The sequence below is a fragment of the Trichoderma breve genome, chromosome 3 (genome assembly GCF_028502605.1).
Source record: "Trichoderma breve strain T069 chromosome 3, whole genome shotgun sequence".
Classification (NCBI taxonomy): domain Eukaryota; kingdom Fungi; phylum Ascomycota; class Sordariomycetes; order Hypocreales; family Hypocreaceae; genus Trichoderma; species Trichoderma breve.
Genome location: NC_079234.1, coordinates 3,380,168 through 3,399,077, shown reverse-complemented (window position 1 = coordinate 3,399,077; position 18,910 = coordinate 3,380,168). Strand labels below are relative to the sequence as shown.

The 18,910-nt window shown below is 50.3% G+C and overlaps 5 protein-coding genes across 5 annotated transcripts; 3 read left to right on the top strand and 2 right to left on the bottom strand.

Annotated features, from left to right (window-relative positions):
* Nucleotides 1-60: 60 nt before the first annotated feature.
* Nucleotides 61-558, bottom strand: T069G_05426 (CHY zinc finger domain-containing protein; the record flags this gene model as incomplete). The annotated part of the gene is made up of 3 exons (XM_056172636.1): nucleotides 61-380; nucleotides 447-490; nucleotides 554-558. 3 exons carry the CDS (start codon nucleotides 556-558, stop codon nucleotides 61-63), a joined length of 369 nt encoding a protein of 122 aa, XP_056029494.1.
* A 546-nt stretch (nucleotides 559-1,104) lies between these two features.
* T069G_05425 (type III restriction enzyme, res subunit domain-containing protein) lies at nucleotides 1,105-3,609 on the top strand (the record flags this gene model as incomplete). Its single annotated transcript, XM_056172635.1, has 1 exon — nucleotides 1,105-3,609. One exon carries the CDS (start codon nucleotides 1,105-1,107, stop codon nucleotides 3,607-3,609), a length of 2,505 nt encoding a protein of 834 aa, XP_056029493.1.
* Nucleotides 3,610-8,455: 4,846 nt separating this feature from the next.
* T069G_05424 (cation transport protein domain-containing protein) lies at nucleotides 8,456-11,466 on the top strand (the record flags this gene model as incomplete). Its single annotated transcript, XM_056172634.1, has 5 exons — nucleotides 8,456-8,555; nucleotides 8,632-9,048; nucleotides 9,124-10,385; nucleotides 10,504-10,817; nucleotides 10,917-11,466. The coding sequence occupies 5 exons, from the start codon at nucleotides 8,456-8,458 to the stop codon at nucleotides 11,464-11,466; spliced, it is 2,643 nt and encodes an 880-aa protein (XP_056029492.1).
* A 580-nt stretch (nucleotides 11,467-12,046) lies between these two features.
* Nucleotides 12,047-14,398, bottom strand: T069G_05423 (vacuolar sorting protein 9 (VPS9) domain-containing protein; the record flags this gene model as incomplete). Its single annotated transcript, XM_056172633.1, has 4 exons — nucleotides 12,047-12,232; nucleotides 12,311-13,836; nucleotides 13,900-14,039; nucleotides 14,100-14,398. 4 exons carry the CDS (start codon nucleotides 14,396-14,398, stop codon nucleotides 12,047-12,049), a joined length of 2,151 nt encoding a protein of 716 aa, XP_056029491.1.
* Nucleotides 14,399-16,037: 1,639 nt separating this feature from the next.
* On the top strand, nucleotides 16,038-17,927 carry T069G_05422 (AMP-binding enzyme domain-containing protein; the record flags this gene model as incomplete). The annotated part of the gene is made up of 4 exons (XM_056172632.1): nucleotides 16,038-16,508; nucleotides 16,566-16,846; nucleotides 16,918-17,164; nucleotides 17,223-17,927. 4 exons carry the CDS (start codon nucleotides 16,038-16,040, stop codon nucleotides 17,925-17,927), a joined length of 1,704 nt encoding a protein of 567 aa, XP_056029490.1.
* Nucleotides 17,928-18,910: the final 983 nt, after the last annotated feature.

Sequence of the window (18,910 nt, the reverse complement as noted above, 5' to 3'; positions counted from 1 at the left end):
ATAAATTGTATATATACACAGCCCATGCTCCCCCTTCCCCCCTTATTCGAATAGGTGCCTTTAGCCAAGCTTGTCAGCTTCTGGCGTGGGGTCGAAGATGGTCCTCCGCCCTTCCTGCCGGACCCTCTCGTCCTTGAGTAGCCTGTTGTCCATCCGAATGTCGTCGCCCTCGATGGTCAGGGCGGCCTTGGGGGTCTTTGCCTCGAGGACATAGTGGTTGTCGCAGTGCGGGCAGTACTCGTCGCTCTCGTCGAACTCCTCGGCGTCCTTGCGGAAGACCTTTTTGCACTTTTTGCAGGCGAATGTCATTTCCATGCTTTGCTTGAGGGGGTGGGTTTCTTGTTCGGAGTGGCATTCGGCGCAGTCGAACCATTTCCGGCCTTTTTTGAGGTTTGATGTTAGTGGTGGAAAGGAGATGGGGAGATTGTTGTTTGAGGGGGGCGTACAGCATGGTGACCGGATGGCGACTTGGGCGTTGAGAATGTGTTTGCTGGGAGGGTTTGGTTAGCTGCTTTGCTGGATGTTGGGTTTGTGGTGGTTGTTTCGTGCGTACCACATGGTTGGAGATGTTGACGAAGCTGGATTCGTCCCTCTTAGGCTTGAGAATATGCAGTGACTCAGAATAAGGAGAAGAAGAGATGGGTGAGATATAGGATTCCTCCTTTATCTCGTCCTTAGTAACGAGTGTGGTGATATTTCTGGAGCTGCTGCAGAATCTCTTGGTCTTGGGTTTTGTCTCCCAGACGCCGCCCTCTGCAGCTGCTATTGGTGGGGGTGCCTTTTAGTGCACTGGCCCCCTGGACTGTCTTCCGCAATTTACTTAGTCGGGGCCGCCTGAACAGTTCTTCCTCTCGGTGGCGCGTCTTTGACTCTTTGGTGCTCGGTTAGTCAGCATCTGCCTGCAGTGACGGTCATCTATTCGTCGAGCATGACCGTGAACTCTGATTAATCTTTCTCTCTTTCTTCTTTTTCCTCAGTCGTCGGCTTGCTTGTTCTCGCCACTTCTCCTTCTATCCACGGCGGTGACGCGCTCGTCTCGTCTCCCCATCAAACCAGCGATTGCGTCTCGCAGTCTCTTTCTTTCGTAGCAGAATCAGAATCACGATGCCTCCTATCAAGAGAAAGGCAGGCAGCAGCGCCGTGCAGGGAGGGCTCAAGGCTGGCCGGTCCTCGCGCATGTCGACGCCTGGAGGCACGACTCCCCGCAGCATCGATAGTGGCGATGAGGTGGCGGAGGAGGACGATGCGCCGCTGGACGAGGAGCTGGAGCAGGACATCGACAAGAATATAGATCGCTTCTCACTGGGGCGGTACCAGAAGAAGCATCACATCCGGGAGCCTCTCCCGCACATCTTTGGTAGCAATGATTTCTCGTACCTCGATCTCAAGAAAGATCACCAGAACCGGCCGCTTTGGATTGACCCTCAGAAGGGCAGAATCATCCTCGAGAGCTTCAATCCACTGGCGGAGCAGGCCCAAGACTTCCTCATTACCATTGCCGAGCCCTTGTCGCGCCCGACGTTTATGCATGAATATGCCCTCACCACGCATAGTCTCTACGCCGCGGTTTCCGTTGGCTTGTCGCCTCATGACATAATAAATACCCTCGATCGCTTTCTCAAGACGCCTCTGCCGGACGAGATCCGATCCTTTATCGAGAGCTGCACCCAGAGCTACGGAAAGGTCAAGCTCGTCCTGAAGAACACCAAGTACTACGTCGAGAGTCCAGACCCCAACATGCTACAGATGCTACTCAAGAACCCCAGGATTGGCCCTCTTCGTGTTCAAGGGACAGCAGAAATCACGACATCCGCCGCGCCGAAACTCGGCAACCTGGTCATTCCTGGTACAAAGAATGCTGCGGGTGCCAAGCAGGCGAACGGTTTGCAGCCAGCAAATGGCGAGCAAGCGCAAGACGGCCAACCAGCCATGCAGGGAGGCGACGTGCTCGCTCGACTCGGCGAGGAAGATGACGATGACCAAGAGGTGACGCACTCGTTCGAGATTGCCGATAAAGATGTCGAGACGGTTCAGAAGGAATGTCTCAACCTAGGATTCCCGGTTCTCGAAGAGTACGACTTTAGACGAGATGAAGTCAACGCGACGCTGGATATCGATCTCAAGCCCGGCACCCAGATCCGACCATACCAGGAAAAGAGTCTCAGCAAAATGTTTGGTAACGGCCGTGCCAAGAGTGGCTTGATCGTCTTGCCCTGCGGTGCTGGAAAGACGCTGGTTGGCATTACCGCAGCGTGCACTATCAAGAAGGGTGTCATTGTGCTATGCACGAGTTCCATGTCCGTGGTGCAATGGCGAAACGAGTTTTTGAAGTGGTCCAATATTAATCCAGACGATATTGTCGCCTTCACATCGGACTCCAAAAACAGCGTCTTCACGGGAAGCACCGGTATCATCGTCACAACTTATTCCATGGTTACCCAGTCGAGAGCTCGATCGTACGATGCGGAAAAAATGATGAGGTTTCTTACCGGGCGAGAATGGGGCTTGATGCTCTTAGACGAGGTGCACGTCGTGCCCGCCAACATCTTCCGAAAAGTCACATCTTCCATCAAGACGCACTCTAAGCTGGGTTTAACGGCCACATTGCTCCGAGAGGACGACAAAATCTCTGATCTCAATTTCCTCATTGGGCCAAAGCTATTCGAGGCCAACTGGATGGAGCTGTCCAAGCAAGGCCACATTGCCCGAGTGCAGTGCGCCGAAGTTTGGTGTCCTATGCCCACCGAGTTCTATGACGAGTATCTTCGGGCGCCATCGCGCAAGAAGAACCTGCTCTACATTATGAACCCGCGCAAGTTTCAGGCGTGTCAGTACCTGATTAACTATCACGAATCCAGAGGTGACAAGATTATCGTCTTCTCGGATAACGTGTACGCGCTGAAAGCATACGCGTTAAAGTTGGGTAAGGCCTTCATCTACGGCGGTACTGGCCAGGCAGAACGCCTACAAGTGTTGGAAAACTTTCAACACAACCCGCAAGTCAATACTCTATTCCTATCAAAGATTGGAGACACATCCCTGGACTTGCCAGAGGCTACATGCCTGATTCAGATCTCATCGCATTATGGTTCTCGACGTCAAGAGGCCCAGAGACTGGGTCGTATCCTTCGAGCCAAGCGCAGAAATGACGAGGGTTTCAATGCGTTTTTCTACTCTCTTGTCTCTAAAGATACGCAGGAAATGTACTTTTCCTCGAAGAGACAGGCTTTTTTAGTTGACCAGGGCTATGCTTTCAAGGTGATTACCCAGTTGGCAAACATAGAAAAGACGCCCGGACTGGCATTTGCAACGGCGACTGAGCGTCGTGAGCTGCTACAAAAGGTGCTGGTCGAGAATGAGACGATGGACGATGAAGATATCACGGACGACCTGTTTCACAGTGGTACAATGGGCCGAAAGAAGAAGAAAGGAGCAGCCCGCCGAACAGCCGGTACACTGGGCGAGCTCAGCGGTGGACAAGATATGGCTTACATTGAGCAGAACAAGAAGATGAATGGCGCTCTCAAGAAAGGAAAAGGGAAGAAGGAGAGCAGCGCATTCTTTAAGAAGATTGGGCGAGAAAATGCCAGGCGAGCTGCCTTGGGTTAGACGTTTGACCTTGGTGACAGGTTTCCTCTCCCCCTTCTCCCTTCCTTTTTCTCTCATTTCATAATTATTCGTTATTCACTACCATACAGATTGGATGATCAGATACTACTAACCAAGGTTTGATTTAATGCGAGGTTTTATGACATATATGAAGGTGTTGCTAAAAAGCATAAGAGCAGCCTTCTTGGTGAACGGCGTTGATCTCGGAGTTTTCATCAATGGTGGATATGATTCTACCTCCTGCAACGGCTGCATGGAGTTATACACTATAAAAGAATAACCATACCCATACAATATTATTCCTACTATTATTCCCACCAACTTAGCTCGTATTTTTAGACTGCATGCACGACTGGTAATCCTTGTTTGAGCGTCTCGTGACAGCCATCGTATGTTGATTGGCATGGAGGGGGCTTGCATATGGCGAATGGAAAGGCATTGGGTCAGCAATGTGCAGAGGGGGTTCGATGCTGGGTGCCCAAAGCTCGCGTGGTGAGTTGCATCGAGGAGCCCAAGCAGAGAGGAGAGGCACAGGGTTGTTTCATTGGCTGCTGATGCGCGAATGGGCCACTACGCCTCCTCACATCACGAAGGAGGCGGGCGTCAAGCAGCGCGAGTTATGATAAGAGAAGTGAGAGATTGCCTTGCTTGTGTGTGGTATGTGGAGATATTGTTCATGTTATGTTACTTTGAGAGGAGAATGGAGGAGGTGATAACTGATGGTCGTCTTACAAGATGCCTGTGGAGCTCTCCCGTTTCTGACAGACATTGTATTGCAATCGAGATTGGTTGAATGATGGATATAAACAAACTGATTCTCATGCATATAGTCACTCTAAAAATACAGAGTTTCCTAAGACTTGGGTAGTTTGGTGCTTGATGTAACGAATCCAACTGCAAAATATCAAGCGATACACGCTGCAACTGGCGCGCAAGGAGCAAAGACGGCACCAGCAACAAGACTGCCATATACACAAAACGGCAGTTCAATATTCCCCCGACACCGGCTATTCATACTGGATTTCCCTTTTCTGGTAAGGTACCAATATAGTTGAGAGTGAGCCGCTTGAGCCGTGTTTCCATTCCTTTTGACGAAGTTTGTACCACACAGGGTCAGTGCCTCGATACCAGCCTCACGTAACAATCAGTGGTACACGTCCATATTCAAAAGCAATGGGGAGGTCTATCACGACTGGATTGTAAAGATTGAATCCGCATATGCATGAAGCTTACAGCCTGTACATGGTAGTGATCAGGTATGTATTCTTTTCATGTATTCCTTACCTTAAGGTACCTATACTTTCTGTTTGCACTTGCAGCTTGTAGCGTAAGAAGTCATGTCGAGCGCATAGAACTCCTTGCTTAGTTTATGCTCAGCTCCTCACCGTATCCAATACGGCATCCGTTTGTTGTTTCTAGATCAATTTAGCTGCTAACTAGGATACGCTGTGATGACACGCTTGCGTTTAAAAGGCCGATCTACTACTGGTATTGGGGTTGGGCAGCAAGAGACTGGTGCCTTATTGTGTGGTAGATGCTTATCAGCGAATACATTTTGGAGAATTTAGCCGCCGCCGTCTTGTATGCAGTAACATGAAGGTGAGCTATGGAAATGAGATTTTGCCGCCATGGAAAGAATGGTAAATGAACCGTGAGTCTCTTCTCTTCACGTCGTTGTTAGACTCCTTCGTCAGAATCAGGCCACGAAAGATCTCTCAACAAATCACCGTGTTCATCCATCACCCCAGATGCACGTGGCTATATCAGAATGAACAAGCCATATCGAGTACCCCGGAGAATTGTTGGGCTTGGCATTTCATTGGGGAACATGGGCTAGATTCCGATTCTGGATTCCGGGTTTGGATTCTCATCATTAGACGTCATGGGATTGGAATGAACAACGTGTGCTTTCTGTATGCACATGACGGACAACAGATGCATGATCGGTGTGCGGGCGGCGGGATGCTTGCAAGACATGCATGGTGCTGTGAGAGGCTTTGCAACGGTATATTGGATATTGACTTGGTGCAACATGTGTGTTGGTGGCCGGTATGCTGTCTCGTGGGGGTGGGTTGTACAAATGCTACGGGATGTTGATTTCGTTCTAGAACTTGGCCGGCTTGAATTTGAATGGGAAATGCCATTGTCTTGGTGTAACGCTGGGCGCGCACGGAGGGCAGTGCTAATGAATCTTGCGTTTGCATTCTGATGCCGTGCGTTGCGCTATCTTACCAAAACTGGGGGTCACTTGTTTTATTTAGTTCCGTTGCAAAAGCACGGCGCATGAATCGGAGGTTGCATCCGGCCGGGGAGGGACAACAAAAGAGGCCAATGGAAGAGTGAAAATTGAATAAAAGTGCCGCAAATGACATGCTCGCCCGGCTTTGATTTGGGGGATCGGCGTTGGTGCATGATGAGGATCCCAAGGACTGGGAGCAGTGACATCATTGCTGGCGTATTAGATGCTGCCCAACGCTGCCCATTTTGGAGTGTTAGCAGAGGCAGATGATGGGGATATCCTCACGATGCATCGTGCTTATTTGGTTGACCTTTTTTGGAGTTCTTCGCTTTTATGCGGGGGAGCAAATAGTAGTAGCAATGGGTCAATAACTCTATAATGAATTCACTGCATATTATGACCCTAAATGATCGATGCTGATGTTTCATGGATATTCATTTCAGGCGTTTTTTGCTTCTCTGCACCCCGGTTTTGCGGCATGGCCGTCGGGCGCTACGGGGGATTTATTGGTCGGGGAGAGTCGCTGCGAACGAGTCAAACGGGCTCCATTATAGCGGGAGGATTCGCTGTTCGGCGTTGGCTGAGCTTACAGTACTGATGTTTATAGGGGCCCATTCCGAGGAGCTGGAGCATGCGTGGCGGATCAAATGTCCAATTGCCATCAAGACTAGTGGTGGTATCAGCAGATGGCCATTGGGGGTGCAATGCGTATAACTGATATATCAATTGGGCCAAATTGATGATTTTCTTGTTCAACAGCATCACCAAATGTACTATCAATGCTGAAAATTCCATGACATAGCAAGTGGGCAGGCTCCTATTGATTCCTGATACCTGATAACAAGGGTATGATCCAAGTAATAGGAGGTACCGAACAGACGGAGCATGAGCTAAGAGAGGGCAGCAGCTCCGTCCATCGAGATGCAAAAGCGACGAGTACTTCTGTTATCGAGGTACCAGCCCTTTTGGTGGCATCCAGCAGCAGTCATCCAGCCTCCTCTTAGCAGCTACAGGTACCCAGTGCTGCGTCTACTGACGTATGTGGGGGCCTCGTTCTTGCGTTCTGGGTCAGAAAAAGACCTGGGCTAAGCTTTCTGCTAAGCCTCTCCCGGAATAGGCCGTTTGGCTGAGAGAAGCAACGGAAGACGCTGAAAAGTCGGCAGTAACAAGTCGCACGAGGCGCACGTCGTCGATTTTCTTTTGCCCCCCTTCCCTTTCCTGGCGAGAGAGGCTTTGACTTCATCCCCCGTTTCTCTCCCAATCTCCTCCAATTTTTCCTCCTTCACCCCCCAGCTATCCCGCCGAAACACTGCGAAAACAGCGCCTCGAAACGGAACGATCTCGACCCTCTTAGACGGTGGCGCGTCTCGCACCGTCTGGCAGTGCTCCATTCTTGGCTCTCCGTCCTCCGTGCCACCAATCGCCGCCAAAGGGGCTTGGCATCTTGCCGCAGCCGCGGGACTCGACGAGGCCGGGATAATTGCATTGGCCGTTGCTTGCACCGTAACCCTGCATCTGAGCTCCGTCCACGCTGCATATTCGGGTGGTGACACTACAAGTGCCACAAATCCGGCTGTTCGAGGGCCACACGCAATCCAGCGAGAGGGTGCCTTGCAACCACGGGCCTTGCGCATCACATCAGCCCACGGGCCACGACAACGAGAAGGGGATCCCGGAACCCTGCTTTGGCTCCGACGTTTACAGCAATACTTATACGCCACCGTTCTCGTCGTTTTTTCATTGCTTCACCGTCTTTTCCTGAGTCCGATTCTGCTCAGCTACTTTGCAATTCCGCCTTGACGACCACCCCTCCAATTCCAACTTTGCGCCGTTGATCAAAGCGTCTGCAAACCAGCCTACAGCTTGCAGGCGCGCCCGGCCAATTCGCAAGAGGACTCGCCAATTACGATCTTCCTCCTCGCCAATCTCCCCAGCAGAATCAGCGCCATCCTTGTCTTTTTTCTTCTCTTTGGCTGCCACAAACCACGGCTACCTTGGCAGGCATAAATCAGTCAGCGCTCTTACTTGCACTCCTGATAAGCTCGATATCAGGCCAGGCCTCCTTGCTCCCCCCTCCCGCTACTGGCTCGTAAAGTGTCAATCAGCACGCGCTATCCTCTGTCGTTTTTCTTCACCCATCTCGGCGATAGTGTCTGCTCCTGCATCTGCATACCACTATCGGTACTCCTCTTTTTTGACTCTTTCTGCTTCCCTCTTTCAGCTTTTCTGAAAGTAAGCTTCCCCTGGACTTCGAGCTTTGCCCCCCTGACCAGACATGGTCGCCTCACGATAATCGAATCTCGACGCTTGCATTGCTCTCGATCATGCCTTTTAGCGTTTTGTTGATTGTGAGGTCCTTCGATTGGACTCACGCGTAAAGAAACGCAATCCGAACCCCGACGATCGAGATTTTTCCCGTCAAAAGAAATTTCGTCTTGCCAGCGACATCACGTTTGCTCTCACACTTCGTTCTGCTAATTCATAATCTTACCATACCTTGGCGTCGCGTCTGCCTGACGCTTTTGAAGTCAAACCTCGTTTGCTTTTTGGAGCCACCTGCGTCTACCCCTTGTAATATCTGGAGTATCTGATCCTCTCTTGGATAAAATGTTTGACGACACTCGCGCCTTTATCGCGGCGCAGATTAAGGGCGCTAAACCCGCCTTTGTATCAAAAACACCACATTTTAACTTTATCACCGTACATTGTGAGTGCTTCGCTTACCCGTTTTGCAACCTTTGCATCACCCAGGTCGTTTCCATACTGACTGTTGCGCGGCTTAGATTTTTGGATTATTTTCGCAACATTGCTTAGCGGCATTCTCATATATGCTGGTGGCAAAGGAGAGCTTCATTTTATTGATGCTCTCATGTTCGGCAGTGGTGCAAATACACAAGCCGGCCTTAATCCTGTTGATGTCAACAATCTCAATGGATTTCAGCAGTCATGGATCTACACCTTTTCTCTGCTCTCAAATCCCATCACACTACACACATGTGTTGTGTTCCTCAGGCTTTACTGGTTTGAGAAACGTTTCCAGAATTGGGCTAAAGAAGCTCGGATGCGTCGCCGAACTCTCAGTAAATCCAAATCAAAGGCAAGAAATGACTTGAGCCAGCTTGAAAATGGCCTCGGCGTGAATGGGAGACACATCACTATTGTGCCACGAGGCGACAAGGCAAACCGAATTACCAATGATGGTATCCTTCTGGATAAGATAGAAGAGGCCGAGCCTAGACCTACTGCGAATAGCGACGCAAGCGATACGACTACAGTGTCTGACGACTTGCACAAGAGCGTTTCTCTTGATGACATTGACCCTCTAGATCAACCTCGTCAAAAGGACACATCTCGTGCAATTCCGGATGGAAATGACTCTGCGCCTAGTCCTCAACCAGACAACCCGCCTTACCTCACAACCGCCATCACATTTGCCGATACTGTTAAGAGGAGTGATGGCTTGGGAAGCGACCCTACCAAGTTTCCTCAACGACGCCCTAATGCCGAACATATTGCCATCCTTGAGAGGCAGCGAAATCAGGACAATGAGGTCCTCCGCATTCCCGGGCCGCGGGAAACTGAAAGAGGCCTAGGACCTCGCCGTCTTGAAGAAGATGACCAACAGGAAGAAGAAGATCGCCAAATTGCTCGCCAGAGGACTATTGAATTTCGTAATGACGAGCCCAGCGGCATTCACGGCCGGCAACCGACTATTACCATTGCCGAGCCTGAGCATCATAAGCGAGACGAACTCAAAGATGACGTTGCAGCTGCCGGCAACGTCGTTGATAGCCTAAGGTTCCGAAGGCCGCGCTTTTTCAACAGATCACAAGATAAGTTACACGAAGACGGCGAAGAACCCAGACACGAAAGGTCAAGGACTCCGCATCCACACCCTGTACGAACCAGAACAATGGACACTATTCGCTCCGCCTTGACTCGAGAGAAGGTAGACGACATGCCGTATCTTAGTTATACGCCCACCATGGGACGCAACTCAAATTTCCTCGGCCTGACCCTGGAACAGCGTGAGGAGCTCGGCGGCATCGAATACCGCGCGCTGAGAACTTTGGCTTTGGTGTTGCTGTTTTACTTTTGGATGTTCCACATCTTGGCGGTCGTCTGTTTGCTTCCTTACATTCTTCATAATCAGCATTACGGAAACGTTCTCACGGCTGACGACATTGGCAAGACATGGTGGGCGTTTTGGACAGCCAACGTAGCCTTTATGGATGTGGGATTTACCCTGACTCCGGACAGCATGAACTCATTTGCAACTTCCGAATGGGTCTTGATGGCTATGTGGTTCTTCATCATTATTGGAAACACTGGTTTCCCCGTCATGTTACGTTTCATGATCTGGGTCGCTTCTAAACTTACGCCTCGAGGCACTGGCCTTTGGGAAGAGTTCAGATTTTTACTTGACCATCCCCGTCGGTGCTTTACTTTGCTCTTTCCATCCAATGCCAATTGGTGGCTGTTTTGGATTCTCGTCTTGCTCAACGTTATTGACCTTGTATTCTTCATTGTCCTTGATGTAGGTTCCATTTCCTCTCCTTTCCCTTCATATTCACCTTCTCCCCTAGGCCTCTATTCGCCTTCTCGTTCGCTTATATATATACTTTTAAGCGATTAATGCTAACGACTTCCTCTAGCTCGGAGCCGAACCCATCACTGCTTACCCGCTTAGGAACCGCGTTGTTATTGGCCTCTTCCAAGCTGCCTCAACCCGAACCGCTGGCTTCTCGGCAGTCAGCATGTCAGAACTTCACCCTGCCATGCCGGTTCTATATATGATAATGATGTATATATCCGTGTTCCCCATTGCCATTTCTATCCGACGAACGAACGTCTACGAGGAGAAGTCTCTGGGCGTGTATCGCGACCGAGATAGCGAGGATGCTGAAGAAGCAAGCGCTCTTGATTATGTGGGAACGCACTTGCGACGTCAACTTTCTTTCGACTTGTGGTATGTCTTTTTGGGCTTCTTTCTTCTCGCCATCACCGAAGGCGGCAAGATTGTTGGAGGTCGGTTTGACTTGTTTGCTGTTCTTTTTGAGATCGTCAGTGCCTACGGAACCGTGGGCCTAAGCATGGGCGTGCCCGGTGTCAATGCCTCTCTCTGTTCACAGTTTTCCGTTGTCGGCAAGCTGATCATCGTGGCCATGCAAATCCGTGGTCGACATCGCGGTCTGCCATACGGCCTTGATCGCGCTGTCATTCTTCCGAGCGAAGCCCGCTTGAAAAAGGAACAGGAAGAATCCGAAGCCGCCCTCGCCCGGACAAACACTGCGGTATCTACTGGTGCTACCTCAGCTCTGCAGCGACATGTAACTACGGGACGAAGCCGGAGCAGGAGTCGTGACAGGGCCAACGGCAGCCTGATAACACAACTACTCCACCCGGGACCGGTCGTTCCGCCAGATCCATTCCTGCGACCAAGGGGAAGATCGGTGGAGGGACACCAGAGGAGCATGTCTGCGGATGTGACTGGCGCTTTGCCAGAACCCGCGGGCGCTCACTTACACCCCTCAATAGAGGAAGATGACGAATTGCACCAATTGTCGAGCAACGACTTCCCACACAAGCCGAGACGGATAGAGTCCTCCGCCTTTTAGAAGAATCCATGGAAATAAGACGGATTCGATCAACTTCGTTTCTTAACCGCCCAGGCGCGGTTCTGTTACTGCTGTATATATTTATTACGTTTTTTTTTTTTCATTTTCCACGTGAAAGAAGATTCCAAAGAGGGCTTGCTTAGAGCAAGAGGAATCCCCGAGCTGGCCGTGGGTGGCGACAACAGAAGCCCTCGTGGAGTTGGCTTACTGCGCCTGTTCATGCTTGGATTGTACTCGGAGTCGCTTTTGCGGATTGGAGCACCTTTTGTTCCCAAGACTTTCATGTCACAGCGGTCGCCCGCATAATGTATTTATGATTGCAAAGAAGAAATATATGGGACTTTGCGAAAGTCAGTTTATTATTTCGTGAGTGACGCCTGTAAGACCTGATGCTCTCTCTATCCGTGTTGCCGTGTAATGAATGAAACCACATGCTCCGCCACCTTTCCATCTACTTGCACCAATTAAGCTCAAAGACAAAGAATGAAATGATGAGAAATTAATCCAGAATGTTGAGAAATGTATGGGAAACCGGTGTAGATGAGATTACGAAAATTCCGTGTCTACGATGCCCTTTTATTTATTTGTCCTCAAAGGCGCCCATGTTCTTCAGGGCGCCAGCAAGGCGACGATAGTCCTTTAGCAGATCTAATACCTCACTGAGCCTCAGATCGCCCGGATTCTGAAGCTCCATGAACCGTTTATTGGGAGGGCTGATTTTGGGGATTTCTTTCGGTGGTAGGATGCCTGCGATGTCGGGGAATGCCTTTTTTTACAATCCATGTTAGTGGTCATTGCATAACAAGTGAAAACAATGGAGTGGGTTGGGTGCTGGAAAACTTACAGTTGCCAAATCTCCTCCATCAGTTGGCTTCACGCCGTCCTTTGCATCTTTCGAGTCTTTGTCTTTGCTATCCTTGGTGGCGTCCTTTGCGTCCTTGGGAGGAGTGACAACGGGGGTGGATACACTTCGGCCAAAGCCTCGGACGAGGCTGATGCCGGAGAGTCGGGCCATGGGGTTGAATGTGTTGCCCAAGTTTCGCATTTGGTCCAGCATGGCTGGCTGAGCTGGTGCAGGAGAGGCGGCGCCGGCTTTTGCATCCTCTGCTGCAAAGAGCACCTTTTTAGAGGAGCTCGCGCTGCGACCACTGCGGGCGCTGTCTGTGCTATGATCGCGACGGCCGCCAATTATGCTTAATACACGATCATCCCGTCCATTTTGGGGTTTGACTTGATCTGTATCTGCCGCTGCCGCTGCTAAGGAGATGGTAGTGTCTTCATCTTCGGGAGGTGGGGTGCTAACAAGCTTGCGAGCATCGTCTAGGGTCTTTGGGACGGCAATGGGCTCCTTGGGATCCTCTTGACGCTCCTTAAGCTTGCCGAGAAGGAAACTATAACTCTCGCCCAGACTGTTTGAGATGGTTTTGAGTCCTTGATCGGCTGTGGTAAAAACGGCATCACTAGCGGCACCAAATGCCTGGGTGGGTGTGTTGATCAAGTCGCTCAGTCTCCGGTTCTTGACAGTCGAAGCTGGCTTGAGGCTGGGTGATGATTCGGGCTTTGGAGCGGTAGCATTTTCAGTGTTGACTGCAGATGTACTCTGCGGTGAAGTTGTAAGTCCCTGTGAGTATGCTGGTGGGAATGTTTCCACTCTAGGAGTTGCGGGTTGCCCCGGGGTCTTGACCGGCCCTGATGGGCGCTCGTCTTCTCTCAAAGTTGCAAGATCAACCGTTTGCAGGAAGCTGATGGCAGCCTCGAGGTTTGTAAGGCAGTATGCCTCTTCACCCGTCAGTTTTTGCTCCCATCGAAAGCTTTGGATGAAATTGAGGTCGCTGATAACGTTGAGGTGTTCAGGGGGGAGCGTGATGAGTGTGTAAATAAGCATCGGCATGATTTCATCCGCAGAGGCTGAAGGATGAAACTGAGCAAGTGTATCGACGATGCTCTTATGCGCTGCCTTGAGACGGTTTAGTTTCCCAAGAGGATACCTTGACTCGCCCATTCGAACTAGGTCTTTTCTGGCAGACTCAAGCTGACCACGGATAATTTCTGTCCTCTCGGCGGTTGATTTTTCGGTTTGGGCGTCCACTTCACCCAAGTCTATCCCGAGGTCTGAAGGGCCAATGCCAACGAGGGACAATGCGGCGGTCTTGGATCTAAGCTTTGCATCCTGAGCCTCATCCTGTGTACTCCTGTGGCGATAAATTCGGTCGTATATACCCTCGCAGAGCCTCCTTTCAACGGCCTCCTCGAGCAAACTTCGTTTCGCCTCTAGAGCTTTCCTTGCCTTCTTTCTATTTGCTAGCTCTTCGGGTGTAATCATCTGCTGTTCATTTTCTGCCTTTGATTTGTCTTTTGAGCCCAACGAGGCTGCTTTTGATCGAAAGCGGCTAGCGACGGAGGATGATGGTGGCGGAGGTTGGAAAATCTCACGGCTTTGGCGCGAGGCGAGGGCGCTAATATGGGTGCCAATATGAGAAGATGCTGTAGTATAGAATTCTTGAAAAAGCTGGGATAGCTTGGCGATATTCGGCGGAGTGGAGTGGACTTTGGCAGAGAGTGATTCGACGAAGCTACAGAAGTTGGTCAGACAGGTAATAGGGTGTATTCGAGCGCAGCATCCATCTCCTCACCTATCAGTCAAGGTAATTAGCTCGATTGGTAGATCGTCAAGCTCAATGGATGCTCGCGTGATCTCAGGAGGCTCATCGTTGTCGGAATTCTCGGCAGTGTCAAATGTGTCGGGAGCCTCGGCGCTGGCTCCGGCATCTCCATGCTTTTCGGAAGGCGAAGGGGAGTGGAAAGTATGTGCTCTCTTGGGGGTTTCACGGCTGGCTGTAGAAGCCGTACTTGGTTGATGTGAGTAGGAGGAGAGTCTGTCTGGGCTTGGTCGAGCTGCGGGGGGAGTGTCGGCGGATTGCTGAGAAGCCATGAGCCTCTATACGAGTAATGGAGTCCTAATAGCACAATGGTGTGAGTCTTCTGTGGCTTGGAAGGGCGCATTCAAACAAAGCAAAAGAGGATGTATAAAGATAAGGTTATCAACTGATGGCTGTTGTGGAGAGTGGAGGAGAGAGCTATCTATGGGATGAAGTAGCGGTTGAGGTACCCAGGGGCTCGATGGAGTTTCACAAGTGTACCACAGATGAACTATACATACTTGATATGTCTAGAGTAGCACCAGCTGCAGAGAAAGTATTGTAATGTAGATGCCCTCGCAAAAGGGATGCAATGGGGAGAGGTCGAGCAAGGAGAAGCTGTCGAGTTGGAGTAGTTGGGTGGACAGTGGATAGATAAGGTTACGATGGCTGAAGAGCGGACGACAGGGTGTGAACGAGGGGCTGCAGATGGATTCGGCTCTGCGGTGAAGGAAGACGAATAGGGAAGATGCTGGTATTTGGTGCCGGGAAAGATGCAAAACAAGGCCGCGACGAGATGCAATGCAATACAGACGAAGTTGTACTTGGGACGAATGGGATGACGAAGCTTTGAGATGATTTGGAGTTGGAGTCGAAGCTCAGATCCGGCGCGCCACCAAAGCTGTACTTTACAGTACCTAGTGGGCGGGCGCCCCACTTTGTTGTTATCGGGCTTATCGATATGCCGCAGGCAGCGCTGTCACTGCAGTGGTAATGCTTACTCGTGTGCTTACAGCATGCTCAATTCATCTTCCTCTTATCTCTTGCTGAGGGATAGAAGAGACAATGTCTCAAGAGAAGATAGTAAATAAAGAAGAAAAAGGAGAAGCAAGGCTGATACTTTGGGTTGTATCCATAATGGATTTTCGTTTGCATCCAAGCAGTAAAAGATCAGCGCAAGATTGGCCGCTAAAATCTCCAAAAGCCACTGTACGCAAACAATCAATTAGCACCGTCGTCATTCTCTCTCAACTTGAGTCGGCCCTCCATTACACCCGATTGCCTCGTGCACGCACACTGTACTACCTTACTCTGTAATAGTAGTACACTGCTCTATTATCTTGGTACGACTACGGAGTAATGTATACCTTGTCCAGGATGTTAGTAGATGAGAATGAAGGAGATAAAGAATGAAAATGCTAGTCAATGGCTCAACTGTGTGTGATTGCAATACCTCAGCAACACTAATGTAATCATCATCTACTCCGTTCCGCACTCCGTACTCCGTATACTAACGTCAAACAACCAAGCCCAAAGATGCCGAAGAAATGCGGAGGAGTCCCCAGATTTCCCCCCACGGCTCCACGAACAAGCCTGGTCCCTCGATATTAGTCAATGTATTAGCCGTGCCGTCCCGCGAGTCGCATCGCAACACAACTGAGCCGCGCTTTAAACCGAGGGCAAGCTGCGACTGTCTTAAAGAAGCTCGAGCTTGGATCCCTTTTGCCTCTTCTCTTCTTCTTTTCTTTAAGAACACCACCCCATTGCGACGGCTGTATACCGGTTTCTTATTCCTTTCCGCCTCCTACTTCTCCTACCTCCTCTTTTCTTTTCTCGTTTCTCTCTCTCTCCAATTTATAATCTACCCTTCTTAATCTAACTCCCTTGATCCGAGGTCGGGGCCTCTCTCCGTCTCCCTTCACCATCGCCATCATGTCCGGGCCACCGTCTCGCATCCGCTCAATTCTCGGCCATCTCATTCCCCATCAAACTCCGCCTCCTCACATCCATCATCTGTCGCCAACATTCTTCCTCGAGCGCGCTGCATCCATTGAGCCGAATGCCGAGGCAATCTATCACATCACCTCTAACGGCGCCATCTTGCACCGCACCTACCAGGAATTCGCCGATCGCGCCAGAGGCTTGGCCTATTATCTGAAAAAGCACGGCTTCAAACGCGTTGGCATTCTCGCGCCCAACACGCCCGCTTTCCTTGAGGCTATCTACGGCATCCCGGCAGCTGGAGCAGTGATTGCGCCGGCCAATTACAGGCTGAAGCCGGACGACATTGCCTACATCTTTGAGTTTGCTGAGGTCGACAGCATCATTGTCGATCACGAGTTTGTTCATCTGTTGGATCAGTTCAAGGAGAAGCACCCAAAAGTTCCTCTAATTATTGATTCGGTAAGGTTACTTACCTGGGATCTCGTTTGAAGGCTGACTGACAAATCCTGTATTCAGGATACCGACGCCACAGAAGGCCAGCTCTGCGGACCTTTCGATGAGGCCGTACTAGAGGGACTCAACTATGATCGCGCCACGGGTAACGCAGGGTGGGCTGGGCTCCATGCGCATGCCACTAATGAGGATGATATGATTGCCATTCCCTTTACTTCTGGCACCACATCTCGGCCCAAAGGAGTCGTCTTCACTAACCGAGGTTCATATCTTGCCGCCATGGGCAACATCATTGAGTCTGGACTCAATCAAGGCCGCTGCAAGTACCTGTGGACGCTGCCTATGTAAGCAATCTTACTTGATGTAGATGCTGCCGTCATGAAATCTAGATTGCTAACGATGATTTCTTAACTAGGTTCCACGCCATTGGATGGACTTTCCCATGGGCTGTTGTAGCGGTGCGCGGCTTGAATGTCTGCTTGCGAAAGATTGACTACCCTCTGATCTGGAAGCTCCTGAAAGAGCAAGGCATTACTCATTTCAACGCGGCTCCCACGGTCAACACTCTCTTGGTAGCAGCAAAGGAGGCCGAAAGACTCCCTCACGAAGTCCGAGTAACGGTTGCAGCCAGCCCGCCAAGTGGCCATCTCTTTGAGCAAATGGCAAGTATACCAGAAAATTTTGCCAGGCGTTGAATAGTGGCTAACATGAAGTTTGTAGACCAACCTTAATCTTATTCCTGTCCATGTTTATGGAATGACAGAGACTTATGGGCCTCTCACAAAATGCTACGTCATGCCCGAATGGGATGATCTCCCACCGCAGGAGAAGTACGCCAAGATGGCTCGCCAGGGCCACGGCTTCATCACCAGCCTTCCCATCCGGATTGTCAAGCAAGATCAGCCCGGCGGAGTCCTGGTAGACGTGGCCAAGAACGGTCAAGAGATTGGCGAAATTGTCTTCTTTGGAAACATTTGCGCCAAGGAATACTACAAAGATCCCGAAGCAACACGGAAGCTCTTCGAGGGAGGCGGCCTGCACTCGGGCGACTTGGCAGTATGGCATCCGGATGGCAGTGCTCAAATTCTGGACCGTGCCAAGGATATCATCATCTCTGGTGGCGAAAACATCTCCTCGGTGGCATTGGAGAGCATGCTGGTCGAGCATCCCGACATTCTCGAAGCCGGCGTGGTATCGGTTCCAGACTCTCACTGGGGTGAGCGACCCAAGGCCTATGTCACCGTCAAGGAGGGTAAGAGCCTGGTTGGGGAAGATGTGATCAACTGGGCCAAGCACCAGAGCAACATTAGCAAGTTCATGGTGCCCAGAGAAGTCGAGGTGGTCAAGGAGCTGCCCAAGACGAGCACGGGCAAGATTAAGAAGAATGACCTGCGGCAATGGGCCAAGACTGGGCGTAAGGAGTAAAAGAGGAGGCAATGGGCAAATAGCGAGGGGTTTGGGACTTGATTTGGATTGTAGAGCGTCTTGACTTGTTTATTATTTTGGTTGATTAAGATGGATTAAGAGGATAGAAGTCTTGGTTAACGGCCAAAATTCATGTGCTTGGAAAGCACTGGATACATGAATGCAGATTACATAGATATGTACCTAAATTCTGCTTTTTGGATGCTGGTCTTCTAGAGTTTTCGGCGAGAATCTGAGCTGTATCTTACCTCTTTATAAACGCCTTTCCTAGTCCTTATCATAGTACTCTACTTTCTAGATATGGCACTCGGTATTTACAGATGACATGCATGATTTGCTGTTGGGAATCATCAAACATTCAACTACCCTGGCGCCAGCTTTATAGGCCGAATATTGAAAGCCCTTCGACGCGAAAAGGTCGAGTCGTATAACGGTTAGTACAGTCGCTTCACATGTTCGAATCGAAGATGCGGAGCGCGCGACAGACCCGGGTTCGACTCCCGGCTCGACTACGCTTTTTGCCGGAGCGGATATTATTTTTGGTTGTTGAGTTTGAAGATGAGCCGTGAAGAAGAGACTGTTGCCGTGATGTTCATCTTAGAGCTAGGATAGGATGAGCAGACATTGGGTGAGCAATTCAATACATTTTGCTTTAAGCATGAATCATGTCTCGTCTTACTAAGTATGGCTGAGAGCTTCAGCATCTGGCTAGTATGGAGGATTTCTGCAATGGATCTTTAGCTTTGAGCCACCAACTACCTCCTTGCCCCGATCAGCTGTTACCGAACTGTGCGCATAAAGCATTCCTATGAGCTGCATTGACCCAGTTGACATCATTTTACTTCTGCATCATCCTCTCTTGCTTCAATCCGTCTCTCAACATTATCTACATTGCGTTGCGTTGTGTACGAGTATGTCAAAGAGGAAAACCGATCGATTCAACGCCCTGGACAATCATTACCTCTCTGGAACTCGAGCTCCAG